Source organism: Dendrobium catenatum, unplaced genomic scaffold (genome assembly GCF_001605985.2).
Source record: "Dendrobium catenatum unplaced genomic scaffold, ASM160598v2 fragScaff_scaffold_30, whole genome shotgun sequence".
NCBI classification, from domain to species: domain Eukaryota; kingdom Viridiplantae; phylum Streptophyta; class Magnoliopsida; order Asparagales; family Orchidaceae; genus Dendrobium; species Dendrobium catenatum.
In genome coordinates this window covers 246,042-260,090 of record NW_021318492.1, presented here as the reverse complement: position 1 = coordinate 260,090, position 14,049 = coordinate 246,042, and the positions used below count along the sequence as shown (strand labels likewise).

The 14,049-nt window shown below is 35.2% G+C and overlaps 1 protein-coding gene across 1 annotated transcript; it reads left to right on the top strand.

Annotated features, from left to right (window-relative positions):
* Nucleotides 1–8,533: 8,533 nt before the first annotated feature.
* On the top strand, nt 8,534–13,389 carry LOC110103936 (inactive leucine-rich repeat receptor-like serine/threonine-protein kinase At1g60630). Its single transcript, XM_020832838.2, has 2 exons — nt 8,534–10,278; nt 12,473–13,389. Exons 1-2 carry the CDS (start codon nt 8,967–8,969, stop codon nt 13,201–13,203), a joined length of 2,043 nt encoding a protein of 680 aa, XP_020688497.1. The 5' UTR covers nt 8,534–8,966; the 3' UTR covers nt 13,204–13,389.
* Nucleotides 13,390–14,049: the final 660 nt, after the last annotated feature.

Here is a 14,049-nt window from a genome sequence, read left to right as displayed (position 1 = left end):
TCACGAGATTCGGTATATTAACTAGAAGTTAATATTTAAATTGGTGATTAAGAGGTAATTATATTTTAATTAAGAATATATTAATCTATTATTTGCTAACTAATCAAATTATTATATTATTTTCGTGCGTTTTAATAAATGTATTAAATATTTATATGTGTGAATAATTTAATAAATAATTGCAAGTTATAGATTGGAATCATATGAGAATCTAAGAAGAAGAGGGTGATTTGACTCTTAATGAGTTCAGAGTCATTTTGTAATTAAACATAGAAAATATAGTTAGAAAATAATAATTTATTTTTTTCTCTTATTATTTTTTTGAAAAATAAAAGCAATCTAGTTGAGATATTTCAAAGTATTCATAGTATTTAAAATTTATATATATAAAAAAGAAATAAATCAATACTTTGAAAAAAAAGCCCATTTCTTAAAGCTTGAGTGAAACGACTTTGAATTGAAAATTTTTACTAACATTCAGAATTAATTTATGACAGTCTTCTTATTGATTTTTACAGCAATATTTTCTTTTGAATAAAATTAAAAAATAATGGACAAAATATATTCCAAAAAAAACCCTAATCAGATAAAAAACTTTCACTTAAACTACCAAATGGGTAAATAATAATAATAATAATAATTAAATAAAAAATTAAAATAAAAAAAAAAACAAACAAATGGGCCCAGATACAATTAATTTTGGACTTTTCTTCATTTGGGTTTCGATCATATATAGAGAGAGGCCCATCAGTATATTACCCAACACTGCCCACATATATAGCCGAGTAGCAAAGCTGGATGCTCTGCAAGTCTCTGTGCATTTTGTGCTTTAGGGAAAATGTTTTACCTCTCAAAATGATTTTTCTAAAGTTCTCACTTTTTTCACCAAAAAAAAAAAAAAGTTTTAAAATTTTATTAGAAAATGTGAAGAAAAAAAAATATATGGGATTTTTTCCACTCAAAAGTTTTTTTTATATAACTTTAGGATTTTGGGGGCTAAAAAATATTATCTTTTTATTGGATCACATAATTACAACGAAAATTATGTCCAAATATTACGACACAAATTAGATAAATTTAAAAATTATTTTATTTGATTTGAGATTTGTGCTACACTGCTACATATGAAGAACTTGAATTACAGTAATTTTGAAGCAAATCAAATAATTTCTATTTATTTTGATATAATGTATATTAAAATATTTTGAAATATTGCTTTTTCAAATAAAAAACTTAATTTTTTAATATGTTATTACGCTGCAAATAAAGGCAAGAAACTCATATGAAAAAGCATTCATACAGCTAACACATAAATCACCAAAAAGTTTATGAGGAAGTGGTAGACAAATATTTTAATTTATCTAAAAATCTTAGAAATGCATAAATCTCATAAGATAGATGATTTTTCTTCTCTAAAAATTCTAAAAATGATAAGCCTAAAAAGTACATTATTTTTATTTATCAAAGAATCCGGAATGTATAAGGCTTCATTTAAAATAGTTTTCTTAATATTTTCTAAAATAATTTTTTAGTTCAGATTTTTCATTTTAATCTGAAATAAAATAGTAGTAAAAAATTATCTCAAACGAAACCTTTTGATACATGCTTCTATATTATATTGAAGTTATATTTAAAAAATGAAAAAAAAAGTGATAAATCCATAAAAGATCGTAAAACATAAATCAACAAATTATCTTTAAAATGATATCAAGAATGCTTTGAAAATTTTTAGGTATATTTATATTATTTGATATAGATCAATAACCCATGATTTTAGTATAGTTATATTAGATAAAGTATGTGATTATAATAATTAAAACATTATTTATATATAAAAATCAACAAAATAGATAAATTATCCTATAAATAATTGAGACATACAACAAAAATAATTAATTGTTTGATCCTTGGATATCCTTTGTAATGTTAAAATAATTTGAGTTAAATAAAAAAATATTTCTTGATTTAAAAAAAAACTTTTTTTTTTTTTTTGGACAGGGAGTATCAGCTTTCGGCCACTAATCTCCCCGATCGACCTAGCGGACAACCCACCCCATACTCATCCGGGCCAACACTTAAGGCTTTGCACGAATTGCCATGGGATTCGAACTCGGTACCTGGCCTAAGGCTAGCCAGCTCTTTACCACCAAGACAACCCGTGGTGGGTAAAAAGCAAATTTTTTAATGCATTGGAGGAATAAAAAAGCATAACCAAGAAAGATTCTTCTTTGATATTCACAAATTCAATCAAGAAGGAAACATGAAAATCATTATTTATGATGTGTTCTAAATTAGGCACATGCACATGCATGGGCTAAACAACATAGAGGTGAGTGTGGTCAATTACTCATTCTGATATTTTATTTTTACATTTGAGTGAGGTAATTTTTGGGATATCACAACCTCTCTCTCATGATCATCATCATCATCATCATCATCATCATCATCATCATCATCATCAATGTAATCTAATATTTTTATCAATATAAACAACTAAAATATCATTTATCTATTAATCCCAAAATTTATTTTGTAGTCATTTTTTTATATTAGTCATAGTATAAAATATTTTTCCAACTCATATTGTTGTAAAAGATAACAGTATAACCCCAGTGCAAGATTTAGGTATGAAATATAAATTGGATTAATTTTCTATTAGGAGCTGAGGTCTCCCGATAATTAAAATTTACTCAAATTTGACATGATTATTATTAATACCTGTGTTAAACTGACCGTGTTTGAGTTAAATGAGTTTTATTTGGGTTCAACCTCATGTTGGTCTAAAAAAAACACAAACCATATAATAAATGGGTTAAATAAAGGTTTGGGTTTGGTGGATTCATATTAAGTTCAACTCAGATTGAATATTTTGACATATATGATAAACATTTGATTTTAGGGCAAACATATATACCCAAATCAAGTCAAGTTCATATCGGACTCGAATCTGATCTGCTAACTCAAAATAACACCTCTATAATCATGAACATTCATAGTTGGACGAACTAAATTAGGAGAGTGACATTAACTTGAAAAATTATTCTCTTCAGCGTCCGGATGCGTCTGGAGGCCAATTCGGACACGCCATGTTATCACGTGGCAAGTCCGGATTGACCTCTGGCCACATTCGGACAACGCAGAGAATAATATTTCCATTAACTTAGGGCCTCTTTATATCACTCTAATTATTTTATTTTTATTTTTTAAAAATAAATCAGTTGTTTAAGATAAACCAATTTTTTGATAGTACAAAATTTCTCTTTCTTCTCTTGGGTCAAATCACCAATCAAATAATCGTGAATGCATTTAATGACGCTCACCCTTTATGTATTCTATGTTTGGTAAGGTTAACAACGATTTTTTAACTTTAATTAATAAAACTTGTGGCTAAATAATAATAATAATAATAAAACTAATTCAAATAGGGCTCTAATTATATGATAGTAAATTCCTTGTAATTTTTCGGTTTTTCCTATGTCACGTTTAGACTTTGGGTTTAAGAAAATTCTAAAAATGTTTTAAGAGAATTAATAAAAAATGTGTTCCCAAAAATAATTAATTAATGATTGGTATTGTTGCGGGCTAGAATATACGTGGCGATAGAGTTACAAAATTTCCATCTCAGCGTTGTACGGATATCCAGCACACAAACATGAGAGATATAGAAACACCGGGATTTTTACTTGGAAACCTTGAAAAGGGAAAAAACCATGCACGGGGTCATGCCCAGTTGAAAAAGTTTAACTAGTATTTTTTTGAGATACAAAAGATTGACTCGTCTGTAAAAGTTAGGACGATCATATTACAATGAATCACTTCTATATTGAAATTCAATTACAATGTCGGACAGGGTTCCGACGTTACTTGGAGATTGAGCAGAATTCTGGCGTCGTTCAAAAATTGAGCAGAATTCCGGCGTCGGGTAGAATTCCGGCATCAGTCAGAACTCCGGCGTCCCTAGAGCATCGGGTAGAACTCCGGCGGTGGTCGAGAAGGAGTTTCTTTCCTTCTATCCTTCTCTTCTTCTTCTCATCATCTTATCCTCTTCTTCTTGTTTGGTCCCCTCTCAAGAGAAATGAGGGGTCTATTTATAATCTCATGGAGTGGCATGGCCTGTAAATATGTGAGAGATCAAGGGTAAATGGGGAGTGGTTGGATGGACGGCTGATATTGAATTCTTTGATAGTGTACCGTTCGTTAGACGTTTGAAGTTCTTAATGATGTCAAAATTCGGCGATCTTGGGCTCGTTGGATTTTATCTCGTCGAGCCGCTCGATTCGACTATAAACACGTCATGTTTGGAAACTGTTTGGTAACTCAAATTGTGGTTTGAACTTTCTAACAGTGCTTCGGGTCCTTGATTTGGACTCATTTGGGCTCGGATTGAGTTGAATTTGGTGTCGTTGGGTTCGTACTTCCGAGACACTCAATTTGACTGTAAGTTTGCTGAAATTGGAGTTCATGTGATCCCAGATTTAATCTTTTGAAATTTTTCGCTTGATTTTGCCTTGATATTCGTGCCCAATCAAGATATTTTTTTGATGATATATTAAGTATAATATTAAATTTTGCATAGTGTTCTAATAATGATTAATTAGCACATGCAAATTTAGGGCCATGATACATGCTGAACTATATTATTTGATTGGATATAATTATAATTTTATATTATTGTAAAATCAATTAGCTTCTTAAATATTTTTTCAAACACATGAGGTTATTCTCATGCAATTATTTTATTTTTAACTTTAGATTTCCTTAGGGATGTCAACAATTGGGTCAAGTTTAGGTCCAGCTCAAAATTGAGTCATTTTGAACCCATACAACCCATTTAGTAAACGGGTCAAATCTCGAACATGAACATGACCCACCCCTAATCTGGTTGATCCAACCTAATCCGATAACTTTTTTATATTAACTTGCCAAGGCAATATATATATATATATATATATATATAACTTTCCAATTCTCAATTAGCAGGTCAAATTCAGGTCATTTTTTGGATGTGAGTCGACCTGACCCTACCGATAATAAAACAGGTCTAAAAATAAGACTTTGAGTTTGATCTGTTTATTAAATGGGTCCATCTAAATTTATATTTTATGATTAGGGCCCGATCAAATTATCGGGTCAAGTCTTTTTCTAACATTTTTATATTTCCTAATATATAATTTAATTTGATGTTTATCATTAGTCCAAAAGACAGATTTTCTCCCATCACTCGCCAAAATAAATGATGTCTTGCCGATGGGCGGATGGGCCTTAGAAAGTACGGTGATTTTCTGATTTGAAGAGAGGGTGGGGGAACATGGCATCACTGATAATGAGTAGGTGATTAGTCATGGCCTGCAAGAGTACCTCTGTTTCTCTATAATGTGGGCTATAAATTTAGTGTTTGGGTCTAACGGATTACTAAAATTTTATATGAAAAAGCATTACGATCATTTCCAACCGAACTCTATATCATCGTATACCATCCGTCATTTGCTGCATTGGAACTCCACATCTCAAGAGAAATTCTGGTAGGTGAACAGTGCGACGTCAATATTGATGTCGGATTGTTCATCTACGCAGAAAAAAATTGACTACGGGATTTGCCGAAGAAATGCAGGAAAGAGGAGAAAAACGAGCCAAAGATGATTACCTTCATAGGAAGCGCGTGAAAGAAGAAGAAATGAAGTTCGATTGGAGAAGAATGAATGCATTTTGAAGTTTTACTGCATTTTGGAGTGGAAAATGGGTTTTTCGGTTGGAGATGCTCTAAATCATATGCAAAGTTTTGGATGGGAAAGAAATCAAGAAAGGCGTTCTTAGTTATTCTTAAAGTCAAATTTTTAGTACAAAAATTGTAATTTTTTAACAAAAAAAATTATTTAAAAAACAGTAAGAAAGCCCTCTCAAACAAAAGAGATTATCATGTGCGGAGTACGGACATAAAGAATCATTCGGTTTTGTAACTACGAACAGTAAAAGTACAATTATTGTTCACATTTCCGATTTTACTGTTTACAATTACAAAATCGAACGATTCTCAGCGTCCGGACTCCGCATGTAACAATCTCTTCTCAAACAAAGCCTATATCAATACCTTTAATTTTTAATTTCAAAATCATATTTCTTAATTTTTGGGAGTATTGTGAGAAAAGGAACCTCCTTATATGCTGGCACATTCATTGCAATCTTCTCAATTGTTGTGCTAATGTCTTCCACCTTTTTTGGTCTAAGTATTGACATAGTGCTTTATCTTTATGATTCATGAAGCAAATCACTATGCATAATAGGTGTTAGCTATCTAAGATTCGTGGTATTAGAATTAGAGAATTTATTATCTTAATTTTTTGCAGAAAGCTCATAAAAGGGGGAAAATCTCGGGTCATGATTAAGTTGAAATGATTTCACCAGTGTTTGTCATATGTTCCAAATTATGTCCTTCCAGGTGATTGGTGAAAGTGTTGATATACCATATTAGATATAAACTATATATAAAAAAATTATGGTGAGAATTGAAAGAGCTTTATGCCATGAGAGTCATCTTCATGAGATTGTTTGTTCTTTGCTTGATCATTCTCATTTGAGGTGAGGAAACCAAAGATCAAGAAATCAAAACTAAATCATGGTGCTGATATTGAGAATAAGGGTAGTTGTTAACATCGTACATCGACCTTGTAAGCAACAGTGGCATTAAAGTTATTGGTGAAAAAATGTGGCAAAGTCAGAGGGTATCAATATAGTCATGCATCAATGATTATAGGGTCATAGTCAAGCAACAATTGATGAAGAAATGTGGCTTAGTAATGGTGATAAAAAAATCATAGTTAGGATGACCATAGTCGGGTTATGCTAGTTAGAGGAGCATAGTCGTGTGACTATGATAAAAAAAAACATAGTTGAGCAAACTTGTTCAAAGGATAGTAATTGATAGATTACAGTTGATTGATAGTTTGGAGGGCTTTAATAAAGCAAATGTGGTCGGTGAATATTTGTCTGGCAATGATGATGAAAGGAATGTATTTGAGTGGTTGAGATCAGAGGATTGTAGTCGCATAATGGTGGTTAGAGAACTTTAATTGCACAATGGTGGCCAGAGGGCCGCAGTCAAGCGACAGTAGTTGAAGAACAAAAGTCAAGCAACATGCAAATGATACTGGTCAATGATGTTTCAACAATTCTGCTCGGGTGTATCTCTAAGATTCTTCAAGCATTTGACCCTCTTGAATCTCAAGCCAAGGTTTAAGGTCACTTTATGTAGAGAGTAGAGATTGATGAAGAAATGTGGCTTAGTAATGGTGATCGAAAAATCATAGTTATGAGGACCATAGTCGGGTTATGCTAGTTAGAGGAGCATAGTCGTGTGACTATGATAAAAAAAACATAGTTGAGCAAACTTGTTCAAAGGATAGTAATTGAGAGATTACAGTTGATTGATAGTTTGGAGGGCTTTAATAAAGAAAATGTGGTCGGTGAATATTTGTCTGGCAATGATGATGAAAGGAATGTATTTGAGTGGTTGAGATCAGAGGATTGTACTCGCATAATGGTGGTTAGATAACTTTAATTGCACAATGGTGGTCAGAGGGCCGCAGTCAAGCGACAGTAGTTGAAGGACAAAAGTCAAGCAACATGCCAATGATACTAGTCAAGGATGTTTCAATAATTCTTCTCGGGTGTATCTCTAAGATTCTTCAAGCATTTGACCCTCTTGAATCTCAAGCCAAGGTTTAAGGTCACTTCATGTAGAGAGTAGAGATTTATAATTTTGATAGTATCATTTCCCGTAAATATAATAAAAATTTGAAACACTCTATTGGCCTATTCAAATCAATTCCCTCAATCATAGATCATTATTTCAATATTTAAGTGACTTAATGATGTTGAAATTAGACAAACCTATGCTTTAAAATCCTAACCCAATTGCTAAATTGCGCTGGGCTGGGTTTGGATCAAACCTAAAACCCAAAATCAACCTATAACTAACTTGATTCCCATCCTGCACAACACTGCGACTTTGTGACCTCGACCAGCGCTCACCCGGTGGCCCCTAGTTCACATCAAAACAAGGTTCGACCTGAATTTGACCGCAATCCATTTTTGACACCCCTAGTTCACATCAACACCACCTTCCTTATTATAGATAACTTTAGACTTTTAGTAAAATAGTTTAGGCTTAATTAATCTGATGGGGTATACCAAGGGCTACTAGGTCTAGAGGGTTTGTATTTTCTTCTTTTCAATGAATGTTGGTTAATAAGGTTGATTATATGAATATTTTTTTATTCTTTGGATGCTCTTTCTTTCTCTCTCCATGTCTAAAATCTTTTGTAGATCATGTTCAATCTCAGCTATTTTTCCTAATATATATTGATCTCATGACAATAAAAAAAAAGTAATAATAGGTCTAAATATTTTATATTACAATATTCTCCTTAGCGTTTGTTCGTAGAACAAATAAAAAATAAATAATTTATTAGAATATTATTTTTTATTATTTGATTTTCATGAGAAATTGCTAAGCATTTAATTTCCCGGGCAGAATTGCAGCTCGGAGCTTTAAATTCCATCACTCGTTTCCTGAGTGCTCCCACTCTCGCTTCATCTTTTTCGTAACCCCTCACCTGCTTGTCTCTTGGAATTTGTCCAAAGCTCTTGTTCGCACAGAGGGACTAAACCTAAACCCTAAAGAGCTCCTCCTGCCTTTCCTGCCTCCGCCAAGAGAAAATTATAGATTTTGTGGATTGATGAGGAAACGGAGATCCACCGGATCCAAGAAACGCCGATACAGAAAACAGTAACGCCATTATTAATTTGGACTTCGAGGTAAAACGACCACCTTCCATTATTATTTTTGTTTATTAGGTTAGGAAAAAGAGGAGCACGGCCTCGCTCCCCAATCCCATTCACGTGGTACCATTGGGCTCCATCTTCAATGGATCTAGGGTTTTGGAAGGGTTAGTCGCGAGGAAAAAGAAATGGGATCAAAGTTACCGTATTTGATCTATTTTGGTCTGTTTCTCTTATTCCCATGTTCTACTTTCTCCGGCGATGTGGATGCTCTGCTTTCGCTCAAAACTGCCCTTGATGCGCACGACCGCCTTCCATGGCGAAGGGAATCCGGCGACGAGCTCTGCACTCGGTGGTTGGGAGTTAAGCAATGCTCCCCTGACGGCAGAGTCATAAAGCTTGTCCTCGAATTCCTCAACCTAACCGGAACCCTAACGACAGAATTACTAACCCCTCTCGACCAACTTCGCGTCCTCAGCTTCAAATCCAACTCGCTTTTCGGCGAAATTCCTAACCTTTCCGTTTTACCCAACCTCAAATCGCTTTACCTCAATAACAACCTCTTCTCCGGTCAAATCCCTGTCTCCCTCGCCGCCATCCACCGCCTCAAAACCATTGTCCTGTCCAATAACCGCCTCTCCGGCAACATTCCCACCGCCATTACAAAGCTTCCTCGACTCTACTGCCTTCAGCTACAAACCAACCGCCTTACGGGAACTATCCCGGCACTTAATCAACCCACTCTCCGTTTCCTCAACCTCTCAGGCAACTACTTGTCCGGCGAAATACCGGTGACGCTCGCATTTTCTCGCTTCAACGAATCATCTTTCCTCAACAACCCCGGCCTCTGTGGCGCACAAATAGGGCGTCCCTGTTCTAAAAATGAAATCTTTTCGCCGTCCCCCACCACAAAGGCCCCGCTCTCTTCTTCCCACCATCGAAACAGAAAGAGGCTTGCAGCGATCATTGCCGGTTCGGTCGCCGGTTTCTTGGTTCTTCTTATATGCTTGGGTTTGGTAGTCCTTATGGCTTCCATGAAAAAGAGGAATGCTGGAAGAAGCAAAGCCGTTGATGGAAACGGTGCCATTGATCCCGCCGCCGATATAGCAGCCCCCGCCACCGGCGGCGGCATCGGTGGCGGAAAGGTCACATTTTCATGGGAGGGAGAGGGGTTAGGGAGGCTTGTCTTTGTAGGGGGAGTGAGTGGACTATATAGTTTGGAGGATTTGCTCAAGGCTTCGGCGGAGACATTGGGGAGGGGAACGGTGGGGAGCACTTATAAGGCCGTGATGGAGTCTGGCTTCATTGTGACAGTGAAGAGGTTGACGGAAACGGCGATTGCCCCGGCAGCTCCGGAGGAGTTCCGGCGACGGATGGAGGACCTTGGGCGGCTGCGCCACCCGAATCTCGTGGCTCTCCGGGCCTACTTTCAGGCAAAGGAGGAGCGGCTGCTTGTCTATGATTACTTTCCGAACGGGAGTTTGTTCTCTCTCATACATGGTAATTGCATAAAACATCCCTTTTTAAATTGTTTTTCATTTGTATTTATTGATTTTTTTTCTTTTAATTATTTTCCAAAAAATATAATGCCATCTTCAAATTTATAGTAGTTTTATTAAAAATTCGTAAAATTTTTAAATTATATTAGTCTTATTGAATTTTTAATTTATTTAAATATTTGTATTTTTAACTAAAAAAGGTGGTGCGCAGTGCGAAATGAGAGGGTTTAACATGTAAATTGTCTTTTGCAATTGATGCATCGGCGAGTTTTATTTGTAAAAGCGATTGTCTTTCGACAATCGCTGGAAACAAGTCATAGTCAGGCAGCTTCTTTTCAGATCCGATCCAAGGCCAAGCCTGACCGGTCGAACCGTGCCACGTGTACGGCCCCAAGGAGTCGGCCCCACCGTAGAGCAGTAGTGTGGTCTCTTTCCCCATTGGTGACTCGTGCTTAGTGGGTCCCGTTCGTCGAGTAAACGGTCCAAGTGGACGCGGTCATCTTTTATAATTTTGATGGATTAGTATTGGCATTTAGCGAAAAATGCGGAATCAATTGAATTATTAGAGCACACGCAGGAGGAGGGATTTGCAAAAAGAAGAAATCCGATGGTTTTCTTTGCTTTTTGTTTTTTTGTTTGGGAACCATTTTAGTTATATTGTTCGCTTCCTTTCCTCATTGGAAGCCTTGTTGAATTCAAATTTCTAATACTAAAGCCAATAAAATAATTGGGTTTTTGTTTGTGGATCCATAAGAACTGTCTTATTTACTGAATTCCCCTAAGTAGAGTTCTAAGTTAGTTGAGCCACTTCATTAGATTGCTAGAACTCGATCCGATAATTTGTTTATGAGTCTAGCTCATTGAGCCACGAACTTAAGCTCGAGCTCGAGTGTTAGCTTGATAAGGCTTGATCGGTTAGAAACTCGAAATATCTAAATCACTTTTAGATATTTTGAGTTGAAAAAGAAGAAGCACGGTAGGGTTCTCTATCCATTTTTTTAATAAAAAGAAAATAAATCAAGTCGCCTCTTCAATGGACAACTATGCCTACTATTAATTTTTTAAACATGTTTAATCCCTTAATTAGTTAAAAAATTCCCAAATGTATTTCTTGAACATTATGAAGATTTTTTTTTTTGTAAATATTTTATCTCTGCAAATAATTATCCCTAAATAGTCTACTCAGAATTATTATATTAAAATATATTTATTATTGTGTGTATTCTCAACTTCAGCATGAAGCAATTTATGTTTATTTGTATTCTTTTTAAGCTTGTGTCATAATTGATTATAGATTTGTTGCTAATGGTTGTGTTAGAAAATTTACAATTTTTTTTTATTGGCTTATCACGTATTTGGCCTATGTTTTTATTTATTTATTTAATTTTTTACATTTTTTTTGTCTTATGTTATGAAAGGTAGATATAAACCTAAAAATATTAAAAATAGCATTTTTTAATTAGATTTAAATGAGAATTTGACTCTTAATAGAACACAATGGAGAAAAAAGATTCATGTCACCGATCCCACTAATGAAATAAAGGCTTAATGTTATTGTTGTTATAGCTTATCACATACGTTCAATAAACATGTAACAAAAAAGAATGCTGATGATATCATAATTTTTATGTATATATTTTTATATGATTTAAATATGAAGATGCTATATAAATAAATATAAAGATTTATTTATTTGATATATAAATGTTTAAAAATCTGTGGTGTATATATAAAACCCTCATTTAAAAAAAAACCTCACAAATCCTAAATTTTCAATATTTAGAAATCTGTCGGCAGAAAAGCTTCAAACAAGTATTGCAAGCGTTCAGGCGACAATCCTGCCTCTGAAAAGTACGGTTTTTTTTTTTACATTACAAACCCTCTGGTTCTGGACCACACTGGTTTGCAGATTCCTGTTGTCTTTTCTTCCTCCCCTCTGAACATAACAAATTCCAGAAAAGCCCTGTAAATAGACATAATTGTTAAAAACCATCAAAGTTTTATTATAATTTCATTAACTTTTTTTTTATTCCCCCACATAAATATGCAAACATTTATTACTTGGCATGTTATATTTGTTATTACAGATCAGATTGTTCTAACAGAGTATCAGAATTGATTGTGCTGAACCGTTTCTTTGATCAATTTTATTGCTCTATCTCAGCTTGCTGAGTTTAATGGAACTTGAACCACAGGTTCACGGCCGAGCGGATCAGGGAAGCCTCTTCACTGGACTTCTTGTCTTAAAATTGCAGAGGATGTGGCGACAGGTCTTCTTTATCTCCACCAATCTGGAGCCATTCATGGTAATCTCAAGTCCTCAAATGTTCTCCTCGGCCCGGAATTTGAGTCTTGTCTCACAGACTTCTACCTGCTCCTCCATTCCCCGGACTCCGACTTCTCCTCTTCTTCCTCCTCCTCTCTCTTCTACCGTGCTCCTGAATGCCGCAACCCCCATTGCTCCTCCTTCTCCCCGGCCTCCGACGTCTATAGCTTTGGCGTCCTCCTCCTCGAGCTCCTCACCGGCAAAACTCCCTTCCATGACCTCATGGATCAGCATGACGCCGAAATCCCTGCTTGGGTCCGTGCGGTCCGTGATGAGGAGAAGGAAACTGGTGGGTCCGTAGACGACCCTTCGGCATCGAGCGGTGGTGATGCGGCGGCAGAGGAAAAGCTCGCCGCATTGCTTGGGATAGCGACTGCTTGTTTGGCAAGGGACCCGGAGGTGCGTCCGGCAACAAAGGAGGTGGCGAGGATGATACGGGAGGCAAGAGCAGAGGGGGCGGCATCAGTGTCTTCGAATAGCAGTGGTGGTGGTGGTGGAGGAGAGAATAACGAGCACTCGCCAGGGCGGTGGTCGGATACTGTGCAGAGTTTGCCGAGGGAGTATGGTTCAGAGCATCTCAGTTTTGCAGAGAGGAATTGATTCCAATTTGGGAAGTTTACCGCTGGGAATTTGAATTTGAAATGGGAGGAGAGCGTTGGCGGGATTAATATTTAACGGTCAAATTAATTAAAAATGTTGAAGTGGGCTTTTATTTTCGTGATTTGTAGAGTTTGATGTAAATCTTTTATTGGAATTTAGTCATGGAAATGTGATCCTTTTGTTTGAGTTGATGGTGAAACTTTGATTTGGAAGTTATAGAAATCATGGATTAATATTTCCGATTAGTGCTACAAATATAGGAGAAAATATGGGTGATCAGAAATAAAATTTATTTCAGAGGTATGTCATGTAAAATGAAAAAAATGATGCGTTGATTTCTAAAAATTTTAAAGGTTATTATTAAAGATCATATGATTAGCACATATATATGTTGATTACTCATATATTGGAATTTTTTTTATTAATGACAAAATCAAGAGAATGTACTTTGGTGTATGCTTTTTGTTGATGACATTCTTCTTGTTGATAAGACTAAAGAAAGAGTTGAAGGTAAACTTGAATTATGGAGGTCAATCTTAGAGTCCAAAGGTTTTTGATTGAGTAGATCTAAAACTGAATATATGGATTGTAATTTTAGTAGTAATAGACCTAGTGAGGCAATTGTGACTTTGGACGATTAAGTCATCAATAAGAGTACACGTTTTAGATATATTGGATATATTGTTCAGAGTGATGGTGAAATAGATGAGAGTATTATCATCAAAATTCAAGTTGGATGGTTGAAGTGGAGGAATGCATCGGGCTTGTTGTGCGATTGAAAAGTCCCCATCTTATAGAGAAAATTCTAGAAGATGGTGGTGAGACCTACAATACATTATGGTGCGG

What these genes read in the sequence shown, in the direction of transcription:
- LOC110103936 (XM_020832838.2), top strand. Translation starts at nt 8,967, where the DNA reads ATGGGATCAAAGTTACCGTATTTGATCTATTTTGGTCTGTTTCTCTTA. An exon ending in TTTGTTCTCTCTCATACATG is followed by an intron (nt 10,279 to 12,472) that starts GTAATTGCATAA and finishes CTTGAACCACAG; the next exon opens with GTTCACGGCCGAGCGGATCA.